The 19,189-nt window shown below is 44.7% G+C and overlaps 1 protein-coding gene across 1 annotated transcript in view; it reads left to right on the plus strand.

Moving 5' to 3' along the window:
- The first annotated feature begins 4,113 nt into the window (after positions 1-4,113).
- LOC106751575 (putative transcription factor SOX-15) overlaps positions 4,114-19,189 on the plus strand; it is a 44,303-nt gene continuing 29,227 nt past the window's right edge. The window contains exons 1-2 of the mRNA XM_014632496.1: positions 4,114-4,901; positions 13,140-13,627. Coding sequence (XP_014487982.1) covers positions 13,458-13,627 — 170 coding nt within the window. The 5' untranslated portion in view covers positions 4,114-4,901; positions 13,140-13,457. The remainder of the gene's footprint in view (positions 4,902-13,139; positions 13,628-19,189) is intronic.

The raw sequence follows: 19,189 nt of genomic DNA on the forward strand, positions 1-19,189 counted from the left end.
ATGAGTGACGGCCGGCCGGCCGAGCGTAATGTTTTTCTCAGTTTACTTTACGGCTCTTCGGATACCATATATATATTCCGCCGTTTACTGCTGTTTACCGTCCCGTCGCTATTTTCGCCTCTCGCGCGAGAAGTAATGCGATAATATACATATAATAACAATGTCCGCGCGATGGACGGTTCTCGACAGTTGCCACTCGCTTGTCCGAACGTGAGGAATTTTGCGGAAATTCTTTTCCGTGCGCGCGAGTCAATATCGACCGTATTATCGAAAGGGCGGCCGACCTTATCGCTAGACCTTACGAGCCAGCTCGGCCCGGCCGGTATCCTCTCTCGCGCGCGCGACTTGCTTTATAATCTTTTAAATATTCAGTTCGTACGCTCGGTTTTACATTCACTATAGCGTGTCGGCCGCTACGCTAGACGGATTCTCGCGCGCGGTGCACGTGTGCCGAGCATGCGGAAACGCAAATCTCGCGAATCGCGGCTCGTGTGAGCCGCGAATGATCCCTCTCTCTCTCTCTCTATTTTTTCTTTCCGTTCGGACATGCTTTTGCGATGATTAATTTAGTCGAATTCACCGACGTCACTTCACTTCGTAATCACTTCAATCGCCGCGAGAGAGAGAGGAGACAGTGAGACTTAGAGAATTTTCCATGCGCGAATACATAAGCGTGCGAGCCGAAATTTTGGCTTTATATTAAACTTAATTTGACAATAGACACTAATGAACATTATAGTTATTTCGGCCTCAACCCTATTCTTGGTTTTAAAAATTATGGTAGCGATATGCGTGTAAGATTATTATAATTGACACTATATTCTGTTTTAATCTATTGCCCCTTTTATCTTCGGATTAGGTTCAATCAAAAATATGTTCAGATGAAGGTTGTCAAATTTTGAGAGGAACATGAGTTAATAACCGTAGCCTCGTTATATAGTTAACAATTCAAAGTTCATAGTCCACAGCTTCATTTTTTTCTTATGGAATCGTACAGTTTCTTTTTTCTTACACAAATCGATCTCTTCCTCTTTATTCTACGTATAAAAGTACGCAGAGCAAGATCATTGGAAAGTGGATACCTTTCGAGATACTTTCTTCTTGATTCTGATACTTTTCCGTACAAAAAATATGAAATATCTCGTAAAGTATTGATTTTTCGAAAACATCACTTCAACGATCTCGTTAAGATCGTGAAAGTATCGTAATTTCGACTCGGTAGCAGCATGCGAGAATACGCGAATTTTGTTCGCGTCGAGCGTCCGCTGGAGACTCGCTCGAGATTTCGCGAAAACGCGGCGCCGCAAACGTTGTTATTCGCATCCCTACTTGGTTTTTTTCGTAAGACAAAGTTCGACGTAACGAAGTATCCGACGTTAACGAAGCGTTAAAGCGAGGCAGGTGCATCGCATTAATGCAGAACCAGGAGGGATATGTAAGGTGTACAATGCATGAAAGTCCGCAATTATAATAACAATATGATAATAATAATATGATAATATTATAATTATAATAACAATATGATAATAATAATAATAATGATGAGACGATAGTATGTAAATATGTGATTTTTACGCGGGGAACACAACGGTGCCGCTCTCGCGCGTAGTTTATATTTAGACTCCGCGCTTAGAGTGAATTTATAGTCATTGCTATCGGGATCCTTTATGCACCGTCCCTTGGCGATATTGCGGTGCGTGCCCACACTCCTCTTACACTCTAGGCCAATGGTTCTCAAACTTTTTTCGCTCGCGGCGCATTGTCTGGCCACGCGGGGCGAGAGTCGCGCGGGGAGGGTTGCTTCGTATTAAAAACAGATTATTCCGTCGCGAATTATTCGCAAATCGTCTACACTCATGCTACGCACGCCCTCTCATTTTCGGGAGGATACTGAGGAATCGAGTTGAATGAAATCGAACGTTCGAAGGAACGAACGAAGAGGCGTCGAACGGTGAGGTCTTGGCTGTGTGATCTCTGGCGCAATCTCTCGTCCGAATCTATCGCGGCATTCCCTTTGAGAATCACTGGTTTAGGCAGTGCTAGAGAGTACGTAGCGTATGTCTATAATCTCGGCATTTTTTTCACGCGCGTGTGATGACACCCACGTGGTTTCGACGCGCGCGCGCGCGCGTGCTCGGCCGCGCGATTCGCATAAAGCCACCGCCAATCTATATGGCCGCAACCTTTCTCCTCTCGTGTGCTAATCAATCTGTTGCTTCCTACGCGTTTCGATTACGCAACCGCGGGGCATTGTGAACCCCCGTCGTACGAAAATGTAAAAAGCAAAATCGAGAATCCGCGCGTGTTGCATTCCGCGCGTGCACGATCCTCCGGCTCCCGCGAATGCCCGCTGCCGCGGTGTGTCTCGCAATATCTCATATTCCAATGACATTTGCGGATATCTGAGCGAGGCTCCGGGAGATCGACTGTCGAAACACGCACAATGGATCGCGCGCTTTGAATTACACGCGCGAAATGATTAGCGTGTACGCTCCGGGGCACGCCTGAGCGTGTGGCCTTCTCTCGTTCGGCGCGGCGAATTTTCATTTTCCCGGAACGTATAATTAAGTGTAAAAGTACATTTGACTGGCGCGCGAATAGTGAGAAGCGACCGCGAAATATTTTCGACGTGCGATTGTCAGCCAGTCCAATTATAATCGCCGTCGATATTCTTCTCGATATCCTGCCGTTTGAAATCTGCTGGAAGCGAAACCGGAACACCGTCTTTGACGAATTTTCTTCAATTCTTCCCAACGCCATTGTCCTCCAATTTTCATTTCCGCCACGTGGAACTTTTCGGCGCGATGGCGCGGAGATGCATGCCGCCTATGCACGGGCGGAACTGCGAGGCTGTGCTCGCGATGCCTCGAGGGAGGCACTCGTTCGCTCGCTCGCGCAGGGCACCTATTCCCGCCAAGTACATTCGTGTATTCAGCACACACGTACACCCACACACGGCAACTATACATATCTATATATATATATGCGTGTACATACATTATTATTCTAAAATATGTACACACCAAATATATTATTTATATATATGTATATATATATTATTACTACATAATATGCGAACGTAAAATACACGCATACATTCACACATGACGATCCCATGTATACATTCATACATCACTACTAAACAATATATATGTATGTACATTATATATATACTACTCTATTACTACATAATTCGTAAGGGATTTTAGTAATAAGTGAGTCCTAGATGCACACACAGTTTCAGTCGGACGCATCCAATCACGATGGCCTATGCCTAGGAACATTCAATCACGATCGATCTGTGATTGGATGTGTCCGATCGAAACTGCGTGCACCGGGGATCCTCCTTTCAATAATTACGTCACGTTCACATCAAAATTTGTGAATATTTTACCCCCTCTTCATCATACTTTGTCACAAAGTATGGTTCCCCTTCTAATATCACGTTACGTTTATTTTTAATATTACTTTGTGGAATTTCCCCTCTACTCGTCTCAACATTATATTATCAGATTTCTTTAGATCAATCACAAAAATAAACACTGTATGCTGAGGGCCTTACGTGACGTTTTATGGCCTTTATCCCCCCTCCCACCTGCCATCACACCGTCACGGAAGCTAATAGACTCTCCCTTCTCGCGTCGTGACGTAATTGTTGAATGATCCTTAATGTAAAACATGTGCATACATCTACATACGACAAACATGTAAATATGTACGCACATATACATCATTACTCTACTACATATATATGTATACACACACACACACACACAAATACTGCATATACTATTTTTACATAATACACAATATAAATATACGAATTACACTCGACGAATACGTGTATGTATATATCATTGCTTTGCAATATACATGTATATATCAAATGTATACTATATATATTTAGTACACACACACACACACACACAATCCTACTTCCTCGTACGGTCGACCGGCCGCAACACCGCCGCCGCCACTGGCCCGCGATGCTCGTGGTGGTTCGCCGCGTGCTGCGCCGCGCCGGTCGGGCCCCGAGTAGCAAGTCACCTCCGCTCACCTCGGCGCGGCGGAGCGTGCGCGCCCGACTTCAGTCTGTGCTCGGCTCGAGTCGTGCAGCACGGAACGCGCAGAAGGTGCGCAAGCAAGCGAGTAGGCGAGCAACCAGGCAGGCGGTTCTCGAGACGACACGACGCACGCACGCACGCACGCGCGCGCTCTTGCAAATCCGCGGTAAATTCGCGTACGTATATGAGCAAGCGAGAGAGAGAGAGAGAGAGAGAGACATGTGACTGATCTCGCGCACGCACGCACAAACGCGATGGCAAAACATCATCACGGTCTGACGATCGGGACAACGTGATCGAAGCGAGCGAGGATCGTGTGGCGACAAGAGAGATCGGCAGTGAGTGCTCCGAAGGATCGATCCTGCAAATCGAGCGGCGCAAGAACGGAACGCCGCGGTCGTGCCGCGGTATTATGTCACACTCCCACGCGAGCGACGGCGGCCGCCGTTTCTGCCGCCGTAGTTGCTGTTGTTGCTGCTCCTGCCGCCGCTGTTGCGAGACCCAACGTCTTCGTCGTTTGACATTTCCGTGCAGCGCCTGACGCACGGCTCCTTCGTCGGTTGATATTTACGCGCACTCTGCCAGAGAGAGAGAGAGAGAGACGATTTTCGTCGGTGACGATGCTGGTGGTGATATGAACTTTTGGTCATCGATCGACAATGTCTCCCGTTCACCCGGACGACAATCATCGATGAACGTCGGAGAGAGTCGCGCAGAAGGTCCAACGGAGTTGCCGCCACATCCGTTCCGGTGTTCTCGCGAGCCGTCGGCGCGATCGTTCCGGGATCGCCGTCGCGCATCATCGCCTAACAGGCCGTGGGTGGAGATCACGACAAGGTAACGTGTTCAGCGAGAAGGAAAAGTCATTTAGCGCGAGGATAAATTATGCGCGTCCACGGACGAGTGTGTGCCCGCGCGTTTTCCGCCGCGGCGTTTTTCCGGCGACTCGAAATCCGCTCCGACCGTTCAACGGCGTCGTCGTCGGCGGCGACGCGACGACGGCGGATCGATCGTGATGCCGGGATATGAAATCGGTAATGAGCTGTAAATCTCCGGCGCGTTCGTCGGACCGCGTGTGCGGGTGAGTCACACGCGTCACGGGTACGAATACCGACGATACACACGCGCGCTTTCTCTCTTTCGCGCGAGCGCGCGTGTACACGTATATGCATAATATACAAGTAGACAAGTACCTTTCCTGGCGTATTCTTTTCCCTTCGGTAGAAAATCGAAGGAAAGGATAATAAGCGAGAAATACACTCTCTTACCCGCCGGCCGGTTCCGTGGTTGGCCGCGTGCGCGTGGGCGTAAACGAGAGAGACAGAGAGAGAGTGAGAAGGGGGAGAGGGGGGAGACGGAGAAAGAGATACAGTCGGGCGGACCGAGAGAGAGAGAGAGAGAGAGAGAAAAGCACGGATCGAGCAGAGGCGATTTTCTGAAAAATTCACGGTGAAACTTTCGTTAACATCGGTTTAGACCGCTCATGTGCCGTTCATCGCCCGCGAGAGATAATCCCGTTTCGATCCCGGATCGATGCTCGAGGGTCCGATTTGAAAATCATCGATACCGCGGCGAAAGCCGCCGTTACCGGCGCGACTTTTGTCCGCGGACGATCGGGCGGGCTCTTAATTGAAAATATTGTCCGGGTAATCTGTGTTGGCTTGTTCGTTTCATTCGCATCCATCTTTGTGAGAACAACATCGACGACGCGCGAACGAGGCAGGAAAATCCGACATTCGCACACAACTACAGTGACTAATTGTTGCGGTTGGTCCGCCCGCTCGGCGGCGCGCCAAGTCGATGCTCCGACGAAGCGAAATCGTCCCCGCGAAGGAGGATCGCGCGAATGACTATCTGAAAATTCTCGCACGCGATCGATGCGCGGTGTCGCCTTACCGCAGCGAGTTGAGCGAAGTACAGTGTACAGTGACGGAGGAGATCGAGAAATGGGCCGGGGACAACGTCACGCTATTCTCGATTCTGTCGAATAATAATAGTTCTGGTCTCTGACGCATCGACAGGAATCCGACGATTAAATTCGTCAAGTGTTCCGGCACCCCTGCTCGTAAAATAACGCCGCGTGCATCATTAGTCTTGTTGGAAGGTCGACGTGAGAAGACAACATTCTCGTCGGTGTACGTCGATCCGCGCTTTCGTCGGATTTCAGCGTGTTTCGTTGCCGTCGTCGATGACGCGTCGCATCGCTTCTGCATCGGTCTCTGCGAGTTTTTCTTCGTAGAAATAATCTCAGTCGTTGCGATTTAACGGGAATTCTGGGATCATGGTGGAAATTCAACGACGAGAAATGATATTTCTATTACCGCGACTGAGAACACTCGTGTAAATATTCACGCTGTTAAAGCTCGATTGAGACAACTGAGAGAAATTGACTGAGTAAAAACTTCCTGCAGGAATCTTTCCGTTCTTACAACCGAGTTTTCGTCTGACCTCCAAACGACAGAAAAGTCAATCGTACTAACAAGATGTTTCTTTCTGTGTTCTCTCATAACCTCCGATGGTTTCTTTTTTATCGTACGCTAAAAATTTCGGTAAAACTTCAACTTCTTGCGGTCCTGTATCGAATTTACTTCGACATCGCATCTCGTTTCGATTCTATAAACCAACTTTTTGCTCGTGGTATAGGGAAAAAATTCAGTTCCTGCGTTTGAATACCGGATAAAAATTCGGTGACAAGAGGTGAAAACTCGAAGACAAGTAATGATATTTCTGTTACTGTGACTGAGAATATTCATGTGAACATTCAGTTATATTAAAACTCGGTTTAAACAACTGAGAGCAATTGACTGAATAGAAACTTCTTACAGGAATTTTTCTATTTTTGCAACCGAACTTTCGTTTGGCAATGGAAAATTCAGTTACACCAACGAAATCGTTGTTTACGTACGATATAATAAATATATTGTAGTAAATGTATCGTTGCATTGGTTAAATACTGAAGTGCAATTTACGCGAGGTTGGAAAAGGCTTTATGGAAACTTAGGATATCCAATAAGGATCTATTAGACGCTTCAAAACATTTTACATGGAAAAAATATTATTGTAACGATAGAATTTCTAACGTGCATCATGAGGATAAATCTTTTTGATTCAATAGCAATATCATTGAAAATAATACTTGAGTTATTGAAACGATATATGATGTATTGATTCAACATTTTCGTGCAATTACGTTATAACATTGATCCTTTGTACTTGAAAAATTTTTAAATTTCTTAGAGTGAAATCCCATTTAAAACGAATGAAAATTCGCTCAAAGCGATATCGAAAATACTGCTACTCAGAATCTATTTGTGCTTATAGTTTCCTAAGGTTTCTAGTCGCATGTCTCGTTTGAGAGCTTGGCGGATCGACTTCACTTCGATGAAAGTAGTGTTGATGAAGGGGCGGAGAAATAAATATTCGGTTTGTTATAATTCATTAATTTAAATTTATATAAGAAAAGACTTGTTTGAGACATCATATTTAATCAATCGTTATTGACGTCTCTAAATACAAATGTCATGCTAGTGTTTGTTGCTGAATCGCGAGTTATCTAAAATCGCAAGAACTTTGGATAATTTTGTGTATACAAACAGAAAATCGTTCGATTTGATGGCGATTAAATGCGTGTAGACATTACTTAACAGTCGATACGACAACACTTGTTACGCTATAATTGCAGACTTGATGTGAGATTTGTCAAAGCAAACGGTGACTCGAATTTTCCAAATCTCTTGCAGAATTAGAAAAATTAAGTAAAAATTTAAATTAGAGAAAGAAGTTTTTTTTAATTCATAGAATGAAAGTTTCGATCGATTAGAATAAATTTGTTTCTGTCAGACGGTGCACTGAGAGAAATCTCACTTATAGGTGATCAAACGAGAAATAGGAATCATCAAACATCAATAACATCTAATAATAATAAAAGGTGGGGGGGGGGGAGAATCTCTGTCGGCATTAGGCATCGTGTCATATTTAAACTGTCGATAAGTTCTCTTAATTTCACAAGTTTAATGACACTTTGCCTTTTGACGCATCCAAAAATATTCATCCGTTCAGCCATGAGACTTGTTCCAAGTTGACGCTTTCGAAGAAAAAAGTGAATTTATTACAAGAAAATTTCTGTTCGACGATTTTTTACAAAGTCGTTAACTCCGCTATAATGCGTCGAAGGTTCTCCTTTGGTTTTTGGTAGTGAAGCACTGTCCCAAAGGACTGTTTCTGAGTGGTACGCAAACTTTAAGCGCGGTCGAGTAGAGTATTCGCTGACGAATCCCGTGAGGGCTGTCTTGCTACGATGGTTACTCCAAAGAACCTCGATGCTGTTTGTGACTTACTGCAGGATCATTCGTTGCATAACTTACAGAGAAATGAAGGCGTCTCTAGGCATTGATACGACTCATATAAAACAAAAAATCCTACATGATTGTCTTGGCGTCGGAAGGCGCGTGTCAAACGGAGCAAAGAAATGCTGAAAAAATATGATCACGGTCGGTCCAGAGCAGTGTGTGACATCGCAACAAGTGGTGAATGATGGATTTACTGCTACAAGTCGGAAAGCAAGCGGCACTCGAGTGGGTGTTCCCGGGCGTCCAGCATCCGACAAAAGCGCAGCCGAAGTGTTGGCGAAGAAAATGATTGCGTCGTTCTTCAGGAAAACCGGTCCTGTCGTGTCTGTCGCGTTTGAAAATCGTCGTACGGTTGATGCCGAGTGCTACGCAACAATTCGCCTGCGGACTGCGTTTGGGGAGATTCGTGAAAATCGGCCAAGATCGTGCATCATCTTGTACCATCGGACACCCACCAACGCATCACGTCGCACAAGTACAACGTAAAGAGGACAACTGAGGTTTTTCTTTACCAGTGCCTGTGTACAATTGATGACTCATCTGTCTTACAGCCCCGACCTGGCACCTTGTGACTTCTTCCTATTTCCATACATCAAGGATAAAACGCGTGGTTCAAAGTTAGAACATGGCAGATGCGACGACGGTGGAGGCGAGCTCGAAAATCTGATTTCTCTGAGTTACCGCCGGAAAGATGGACAGGACAGTTCGACGATTGGTTACATCGAATGGAAAAGTATATTGATTGTAACGGAGAATGTATTTCAAGAAACAACAAAATCAATCTCAGAAATTAATTATATGGTGTTTTCGTGTAATTTTGCGGAAACTTTCGGAAAACAATTCTCCTACTTTGCCGATTTATCGAGAGAGGTATCCCCCCCCCCCCCCCCNCCCCCGCGCGCTGCGGATAATCTCTCGGGCGGTTAATCGTGTGCTCATTACGAGCCGCGCGTGTATCTCTGACGAACGACGACCACGACGACGACAACGGTGAGCGGCGTATTATACGCTCTTCTCGCTTGCTAACTCCACTGCAATCCGGAGATGCGTATCGCGCGCGAGGGAAATACGCGGGGAAAACGCGCGAGGGACGCACGGGGGGAGGGGGATGAAAACAAGCGATGCGGAAACTAATAATTTAGCGATTTTTCACGCAGCGTCGTTACGTGGGCCCCGCCGTGCATTCCTCTTGATTTTTTTTGTGCGCCGGTGCATCGGCATTCTCGCGCGTGTCGCGCGACATGCGGAGCCGCGATGCACCGACGGACATCACACGTCGGTATCGATCTGGCATTATGATTATTATTGCGTTATGCGTCTTGTCGGATACGTGTGTATATATATACACGCTCGTGTGTGTTGCGCGTGGCGTGTGCAGATTGAGACCTCCGTTAGCGACATGTATGCCGCGTACGTCGCGTACGTAGCGTCGCGGGACTTTATGAGTCCGTCGTGCGTTCGCAACCCGTGCGCTCACCGAGGATCGCCGAGCGGTCCGCTCGCACTTTGTCAGTTGTACTTCAACCAGGGACTCCCCGAGTACTCGGATCTTCGACTATCAGGTGCACACTTTTATCAACATATTTCTGTTATTGCACCTGGAAAGATTCACGGTTCTCTTGTATGATATTTTATTGCGCCTTTGTTTCTCGACAAAATTAATTTGTTTATAAATTACGGCAACTTTTTCTTTACGCCTGGAAAAGTGTCCTCTCTCTCTCTCTCTCTCTTTCTCTCCTGTAAAGGATACACGGCTCTCACGTGCGATTATTTTGTCACATGTATACACTTGATTATTTTATTTTTTTTTTCAACTTTCTCAACATTTCTAACTCGCAAATTTGTCATGCTGCTAAAACAACATCCTTTACCCGAATAATCCCGGATGCCCGGGATAGTATCAGATCCGAATATCGAAGGCCTAGTTTCAACTTACTCCGGCGTTATCGTCGGCTTTTGCTTCGCATGTCATGTCGCGCGCACCACGTTGGCGTCAGTTCGAAAACAGCCGTGCGACTCTCGTTATCACACGCGACTTGCGCAAAGTGGCCGTCGAAACTGCCGTGACGTTACTTGTGCATGTATGCACGTCTTCTCCGATTCCATATCCGTGTATTTTCGATCGACGGCGCGCGCGCGCGCCGATAAAAACCGAAAGTCACGGATCCTTCATTCGGCAGATAATCACTCGCCGGAAAGTGTCCGATTACGCTTATCGCGGGTATACGGTAACCGGATAATCAACGGCACGATACGTGAACGTAATGAGCCACGGGGCTATCCGGTTTCGTAGGTTTCGACGTCGGGACTTCTCGGTACGTAAGATCCCGCGCTTAATTGCGCGCGCCTCCGCGCGAGGAGGCGGGGAACGGATTAAAAAAAGCGGGCGTTTTACCCTGTGTAAATCGCCTGTATACCCGGGTGTGTGCGCGCGCGCGTAAATAACCTCGCTCAGTAATTTACGGGCGATTGGGTTGCTTTACGATATCGCTGGTTAGCGACGCTGATTGACGCCCGATCGCTCGAACATCGGATATACGCGCGGTAATCGCCAGTCGACGATTAATCCCTCCATCCCGAGGGAATTAAAATTAAACTACAAAATTGTCTCTCTCTCTCTTTCTTTCTCTCTCCCTCCCTCCGTTCCTCTCTCTCTCTCTCTCTCGCGCGCACGCGCGATCGGCGCATATCGCGCTCGCGAGTCAGTTTTAGACGGTAAATTAGATGACAGTCGGTCCGTTCTGCGAACGTAGATATCCAATCGGCGTTAAGTAGAGTATTTATAAAGGACCGTCTACATTGGAAGTAAATAGTGATAAGTAAATGGCGTCTATACATTGGAAATGAGCAGTATTAAATAAGAGATAGAGCATTGATTGCGGTAAAAGGCTGGAGGGAATACGAAATGGGAATGACCCATTTCGCTCACTCCCCCGGTGTTATGCTTTATTCCATTGAAAAAACTCTCTTACTTCTTACTTCGTAGTGTTACTACCTCTAACACCTGTAGATGGTCCTTAAGTAACGCACCGTGATCGGCTTTCCGAGCAACTCGGCTGTTGTCGCGCAACAGCTCGAGCTTATCGTCGATAAAACAATCGCGAATCGCCTCGATTGTAACGAGATTACGTTAGGCGATTCCGCCAACGCGCTTTGTCGTTTTCAATAAGAGTGCCCAATATTTATCAATCGCTATTTTTTTCCCCTCCCTTTTCTTCACGGGCAATTCAGAGGCGCGCGAATTGCCAATCGAGATATCAGCGGAAGTTCCATTGGAAGAGGAAAGGGAAGAGGAAAGGGCAAAAATTATCTCTTGTTCCGCATTGCGGTGAATTCTGAGGAATTTTATATCGGAATCGCAATCTGTTGCTTCCGATGATTTTATTCGGGCCAAAGATTCGCGAATCACTCACTTTGCAATGCATTTCATGGAGTGCTTCAGACTTAGTCTTCGAAATTTCGAGTGGAAATATTCACTCGACAATTTGAAGCAAAGGACCCACGTTATGTGAGTGAGTGAAAAGTCATTCGAGAATTCAATTTTAATTCACTCTACTTTTCGAGTAGAATTTTGCTTGAGAAAATTTAAAGAATAGATTTCGCTCGTCGCTGCTGATAATGATGGGGTATCTTCAATTTAACATGTTAACATTTTTCAATATTATCTAATCACATTTTCTAACTCGTCCGATAGTTATTTGTCAATTTTTCAATGCATGCCCGAATTCTTGTCCCGTTCGTCCGTCAGTTTCCTTGATAACCACGACGACTTAAAAAGGAACGATAATTTAATGATCTCTCGTTTTCGCAAGGCGGTATCTCACGCGCAGACGATTATAGTTATTTCATAAATACCTTTGCAGAACGGTTATTAACGCTCGATCGCCGCAGCACGAATAGAAGTCGATCGGTATCCTACCGAAAGAACGAGAGAGAGAGAGAGAGAGAGAAATCTAGATGCCGATCGTTATCTAACAAAACTTTTCGAGCCCTTCGGTCATGTGAGCCCCTTTAACCCGCAGAAATTAAGTGAACACTTTCATTAGCCGCGACTTGAAAGGCCAATTAGATCGTAGTGGGGTATGGGGAGAGTTACATAACGCAGGATTTACTTATACTATTAGATATTTGAAAGATTTGAAAGTCATAAAAAAAATTTCGCCCAAGGACGCTCCAGTTTGATTCTTTTTCGTCGCAACGACGACTTCAAATTCGATTGCGCTGGACACCGATGTAAACATAACGTGCGATCATATTTTTTCTTGAACAATACTAAACGGATACTTAGAAGTAAGATAAAAAAAATATCAAATTAAACGAATATACGTTTCTCTTTAAATAACGCCATTTAGAACCATTCGAAAGGCTTTGCCTGCGGTTTTAAAAGCGATTCTGTAAACGGAGAACAGTGACTGCTTTCAACAATGTTTTTTAACCGCTTCCAACGTTACATTGACTCAGGAGTATATTTTGGATGAAAAAAAATCAAAGCAATTGACGCCTTGTATTTTTTTCGGTATCAATCGCACCAGAAACTGGACACAGACAGTGTATAATTATTCATCTTATTATGTATCGATAGAGGCGGATAGGCTCATTACGCGCACCGTCTTCAATCGGCACCAGTCGTTGACCTGTTAATAGCGCCGATCGATCATTTCTCTCCTGAGTATGTGTGTTACACGTCATTACCATGTCGAGTAAATGAATTTGCTCTTCTGTTTAGCAGGCGGGGCGCGTGCACTGGAATGGAGACGCCGGAGGATCATCGCGTGTCATCGTCGTGAGTGTCGTTTTCGCGTTCTCTCATATGTGTACCGAGTGTGAGTGAATCGAATAGAGAATCGAGATAAACAAAAAAAAAAAACAAAAAAACAGATAAGTGGAACAACAAAACGGCCGTGGGCGGACTAAGAGAAAGATAAAGACCGAGAGAGAGAGAGGAAGAGGGGCGGGAGAGATAAAGAGAGAGCGAGAGGGAGAGTGTATCAACGCGTGTGTGAAATGGATGGTACGCCAAGGAAAAGCGAAGCAGTGCTAATATATGGATGCCCATGGGTGGAATTTGGCCGAAATGTGCCAGCGTTACCATCACGCTGTACCGGCGGCGCAGCAGAACTCCTCGCCAGTTAGGGACCCCTCCGCTGCCATCGTGCAGGGCCTGTCAACTGCTGCGCACATCGATCAGGCCAGTCCGTCTTATTCCCATTACACGTGAGTTCACTTCTTCTTCTTCTTCTTTTTGTCTCTTCCCCGTACTTATTTCACAAAAGTCGAGACGGTCGCGATAAATTTGTCGAAGCGCGACAATTTCACAGAGCTCCGTTAAAACGCGACGAGGGAAAAAGTTCGCTCATTTCGACACTCGTAATAATTCGTCAACATCGGCGAAGGGAAGGAGGGGGAGAAAGACTTGTGAGCAGGTGAGCCCACATTTGGACGTTTCAGCACGTGGCCAGGCTCCGTCCGGGATGGTAGAGTGGGGAAGGGGTTACGGTCTTATCGCACCGTCCGGTCCCTGCGTCCCCAATTGTATCATATATATTAATAACGATACAGCGAATTTGAGATAAGTATACGATCGCACCGGTCAGGCCCCCTGGTAATCCTGTTATTAGCGCGGCGATTAGGGGAAGATGATCCTCGGGCAAATTGCAGGGGCGTATACCGCGCGTGTTTGGTTAACATAATCGCCAATCGCCGATCCCCGCGCGCAAGTCCCCCGGACCGAGGGAGAGAAAGGCGATCCGCGATGCGTCGCGTTGCGTCGCGTTTCTCTCAACCCTCGAGCGCACGCGCGTCGTTTCACTCTTTTCCGTATTTTTCTCATCCAACTCCCCTCCTCCGTCCGTTCCTCGTGCTAGCTCCTCTGCACACATGTCCTCAAGACGTTAATGTTGGAAATCCATTAAATTGCGGTTTACGTTCGAGATTCAATGTTTCACTATCATTATGCTCGTACTACGAAGGCGAAGAGGATAAAAGTGGCCCCCTCTCTCTCTCTCTCTCTCTTTCTCTCCGCTTACCGACCCTTTGGGACTGTGAAGGAGGAGATTAGGAAAATAGCATGCGCACTGCCGCGCGGTATGTGCGTTTCTAACGTATCGTGTAATTTCAGCTATTTCTTATCTTGTTTACCCGCTGTCTTATTTGCTCGTTACCTTCTTACGGCAATCCACAGGGTGCGCCGCCAGCCGAGAATTTCATTTTTTACTTTCTAGAACCAAGTAGCATTTCTTTTAGTCAGTAAATAAAATATATTAATTTAAATCGAATAATTAGTTAGGAGTATTGAAGTGAATTATTTTTTGAATCAAATTTGAAATTTTTCGGTTTTAATAAATAAAATAAGATCAACTTTGGCATCCTCTTTATTTCTAATTGAATTTCGAGCAATTTGAAAGAAAAAAGGGTGGAAACACTCTCCGCGATATCTTTAGGATAATAGTGGCTGGATTTCAGGGTGATGAATTTTTAACGTCATGGCGCAGTCGCGACGGAGCGACTCCTTACCGAGCGCGAGCTCGCTTTAAAAAGCGCGGCACGCAATTCTGTAATAACGCTGATACGTGCCCACATGTTGATCGATTCTCATATTTACGAGGCTGAAATCAAAATGTCCAATCGAATCGCGAGAATGGTCCGATCGACGGACTATTCATCCCGGCCGTTTTCTCGATTGCCTTCCGCTCTGCTCGCAGTGCTCTTTTTCGGGAACGTCGAACGTGTTCGATTCTTCTCATGTGCATTCCTTTTATCCAAATTGCACAATTTCGACATTTAATTCAGTCGCAATATCAGTCGCGGGGGTTCCAAGTTTCAGAGGATTCACGCCGATGGCGGATCGTGCGATATATAACTTTCGTTTTCTTACGCGATAAGAATTAATATCTCGGAGTGATCGTAAATATGCGCGCGCATATATGTGTAGGTTAACGTTAGCTTACTCGAGTGGGAGCAGAGGAGCCCCCTATTCTGTATAACTTTTAACGACAGTCGTCGTTACGGTGCCGTTGTGCAAGTATAATATGTATGGCGCAAAAGTTGCTTCAACAACGAAGTAACAACAACGACACTATCGTTAACAGTTACAGAATACACAGGCATAGGTTCAATTTGCAAACATCGATTATATCTACGAAACGTCGATAATTCCATGAACGGACACGCTACACTCCGCTGGCACAGCTCGGTTTTTCCACGACACTTGCGCCGCGCTCGCCGGGATTGAAACGTCGTTGATTAACGTCGCGAACAACTTCGAAGACGAGCGATTGCTAAAGTTCTTTCTTTCCTACAAAAAGTTCCTTCAGATCGAACTTTACGAAAAGGAATATGAAATCAACGTGCTTAGCTAAACTTTCATATTTGTTACTTATTCTATAATTAATTTTACATATATATATATATATATGTGACAATTCTACTGTAGTTTTATTGTACTGTATTCTTAAGTCTTGTCCATTTTCTCTCTATTTTGCCTTACTCTCCTTCAATGTTGTGATTTTGATTTTATTATAATCGTTTTTTCCACGATGCTTAAGCTTTCCTCAGGAACGAGCGTCGTCGTCGCGGACGAGATTCTTTGCGAACGGTTTCTTTTCGCAACGCACGCACGACATAGCAGAATTCCCTCGAATTTTGAATCGGAGATTTTCTCGGCGCTTTTTACCGCGTCGGAATGCAAAATCGAAGATAAGTGTTTACGGTACGATGACTTCGCGTCTGACCCCTGCACGTGGTGTGTACTCATCATGTTTGTCGGTGACCTTGTAATTTCTGCGATTTGTGGTGAGTCAGTTCGCTGACTTGACGATTAAACAGCGACTGCCGCTTAATTACGGGTTAACGTGGCGGTTATAGTTATTTCGGCGAATGAAATAACGCACGGTGCTCAAGAGAGCGCATTCGTTCGCGCGTTATCAATTAATCACGATTTACTGTGCCTGGTGATACAATAAATTAATAATCTTTCATCGCGCAAAACGACAAGGAAATTAGCGTTTTCGTTAACACGCGAGAGCCGAAATCTCGCGAATCTATTTTGTACGAGCGTGGCAACGGCGTGACCCTGCTTTAAATACTATCACCATTGTTTCGCAATTTGTAATGAATACAAAGAGATAGATTATGCAATGATTAAATTATATTTGCACAATAGATATAACGAGAAACTGCGGTGACAACTTATAATTGACTTCGATTCATTCGAATGTCGACGTTGATGCCGAATAGGTCGTTTCTTATTTTGCTCGGACATGTCGCAAGTATGAGACGTATCAATAAAGTAGCGAAATTTAATATTTGAGAAATAATATATTCAATTGTTCTTTGAAAATAATACAGTCTCCTTCAAGGTTGCATCGCTCGGACATAAACTCGCACCTGTGTCAGCGAGTTTTTTTACTCTTCGTAGCAGACTCGGAAGTCAGTTTTTGTGACATTGTTTTCGTAGTGTCAATCGTAGCTTTTTGAATGTCGCCTACAGTTTCAAAACGCGATCGCCTCTGACTCCCAGTTTCAACTTCGGAAACGAGAAAAAAGACGACAGATAAGGTGAATGAGAAGACTGTACTTTTGGCGAAAAATTCCTATGAATAATCAACGCTGAGTGTGCAGGCTGCATTGTGATGTAGATTCCCGAGAACAAGCAAACTTTCCGACATATTTTCCCTCTGATTTTTACGACATGTTCAATGTTAATGTCCAATCTTGTAAAGACTGGGCGCTCCGGAGCGAGACTCATTTTCCATCGATTCTCAACCTTACACGCGTGCGTGCATGCGCACGTACGTACAGGCGTGCGTGTGTGCGTCGATCGATTTTAGAACGATCATAAATCTCTAGTGCCCCGAACATAATAGCGATAGCGACTTATCGATGAACCGATGAATCGAAACTCATTTGCAGATACGTAAATTTGCTCCGTTGAAAATAATAGCAACGCGGATTAACAAATTAAAGATCGTTTAAATGTCTCGATGACAAATACTTAAGGATATTACTTTCGTCAAGTGGACGAAGGCTTCGTTAAAAATACATTTCAGTATACGGAGGACCATCGCAATGATACTTTTTCGAGACACGATTTATGCGATGCGAGAACAGTATTTGTCACGTTAATTATTATATATATATATATATATATATATATGTGTATGTTTGAATATGTATATATTATATATATTTTTCCTTGTCAACTTGTTAATTTAACTGAAGAGGGTTTGCAATAGACCTAAACATTTATTAATTTTTCATGTTGGAAAATTTGAAAGAAATTTTTGCGCTCATACATTTAACAGCGAATCGCTCTCATATGCCAGATATCAAGTTTATTCATAAACAAGAAATTAAGAAAAGGCGATGATTTTTCTAAAAACAGTCAGGCCAATTAGAATTCCCCATGTACAGCCCTGAGAATCGAGTTTCTCTCACTCAGTTCGAATTGTCTTGGCCGATCTTTGATTACAGTGTTCATTTTCTCGTAAATATCTTATTAGATGAAAAACAAGGAGCAAATAAGTAATACTTATCCGCCTTTTTCAAATAAACTTCAGTAAACTAGTAGACTTTTTTTTCTTATTAAATATATCGTGTAACTTCAACATTACGCGCCTTACTTGTTTTTCATTTAATTGTACATTTCGAGAGAGCATTTCTATACACTACATTAAACATATCTTTCCCTTCGTATCTATGAAATTTTTAAGTCGAGGATATCCATGGAAATTGTTATCTCTATATTTCGGCCCCGTCGCGACGTAGATCCGTCCGGGAAATCTCCGTCGTAATCGGAAGCGGCGATATCTCGCGATATCTCGCGGATCAACCGGGCATCCTAGGGAGCTCTTCATCCTAGAGGAGGTGTGTGAAATATTTTCGTCGCTCGACGGATATCTCCGCTGGCGTGCGGACACCTCTTCCCGAGGTTGTGTAGAAATCTTCGACTTTTCCTTACTCGGTCGCAGGAAGTCGTACGTAATGGCTCCGCAACGTTGCCGCGAGGTCAGAGAGAAGGTATATACCGTACACAGGAACGGACGGACGGACCAGCTCGCGACGGATGCGCGGCGTCCGTTCCGCAGTCTTAAACCCGTAAAGGTTTCGGGGATGCGCTTTCTTCGTTCTCAAATCTGAAACGCGCCGGAGCGTTAGTAGTGCAAAGGTGAGCGGTTGGGGTCGTGACTTCCGCTTACTAACCGCATTGAACATTCGATTTAAAAGTTTAATCGGGAGCTTATAAAATTATACTCTTTGCGTGCGCGTGTCTTCGTGCCGTAAGATACATTTCGATCGCAACGATGAGGAATAACGCGTTGCAAGCAAGTTATTAATAATTGGCGAATATCGCTTCCTAAAGAGGCTTTCACGATTATCGCGTTGAGGCGGTCGACGATGAAAAACATTGCGATCTTTTAATTCCGTTTAACTCACGAATATATCGTATTGAATTAATAACGGAACTTGCATTACCTTACAGAAAAGTATTATCGGCTGGCTCAATAATGAATCACTGTATCTCAGGAATTTTATTATTAGTGTCTGATGATTTTGAATACTTAAACCATTTTTGGAATACTTAAACTTATTACAGAAATATTAGTAATATAGATAATGTAAATAAATAATAATGTAAGTAAAGAGCATAGTAAACCGAATTCGACCCGAATTTGATTCCAGTTGTGTTTATGTCGCTCCGTCATTTTTTTTTCATATGAGATTAAAAGTGGACGTCGTAGAAGGTACAAACAAACATCCCGGCTTATAGTTCTGACC

This window comes from Dinoponera quadriceps, unplaced genomic scaffold (assembly GCF_001313825.1).
Source record: "Dinoponera quadriceps isolate SergipeBrazil2010 unplaced genomic scaffold, ASM131382v1 scaffold46, whole genome shotgun sequence".
Taxonomy (NCBI): domain Eukaryota; kingdom Metazoa; phylum Arthropoda; class Insecta; order Hymenoptera; family Formicidae; genus Dinoponera; species Dinoponera quadriceps.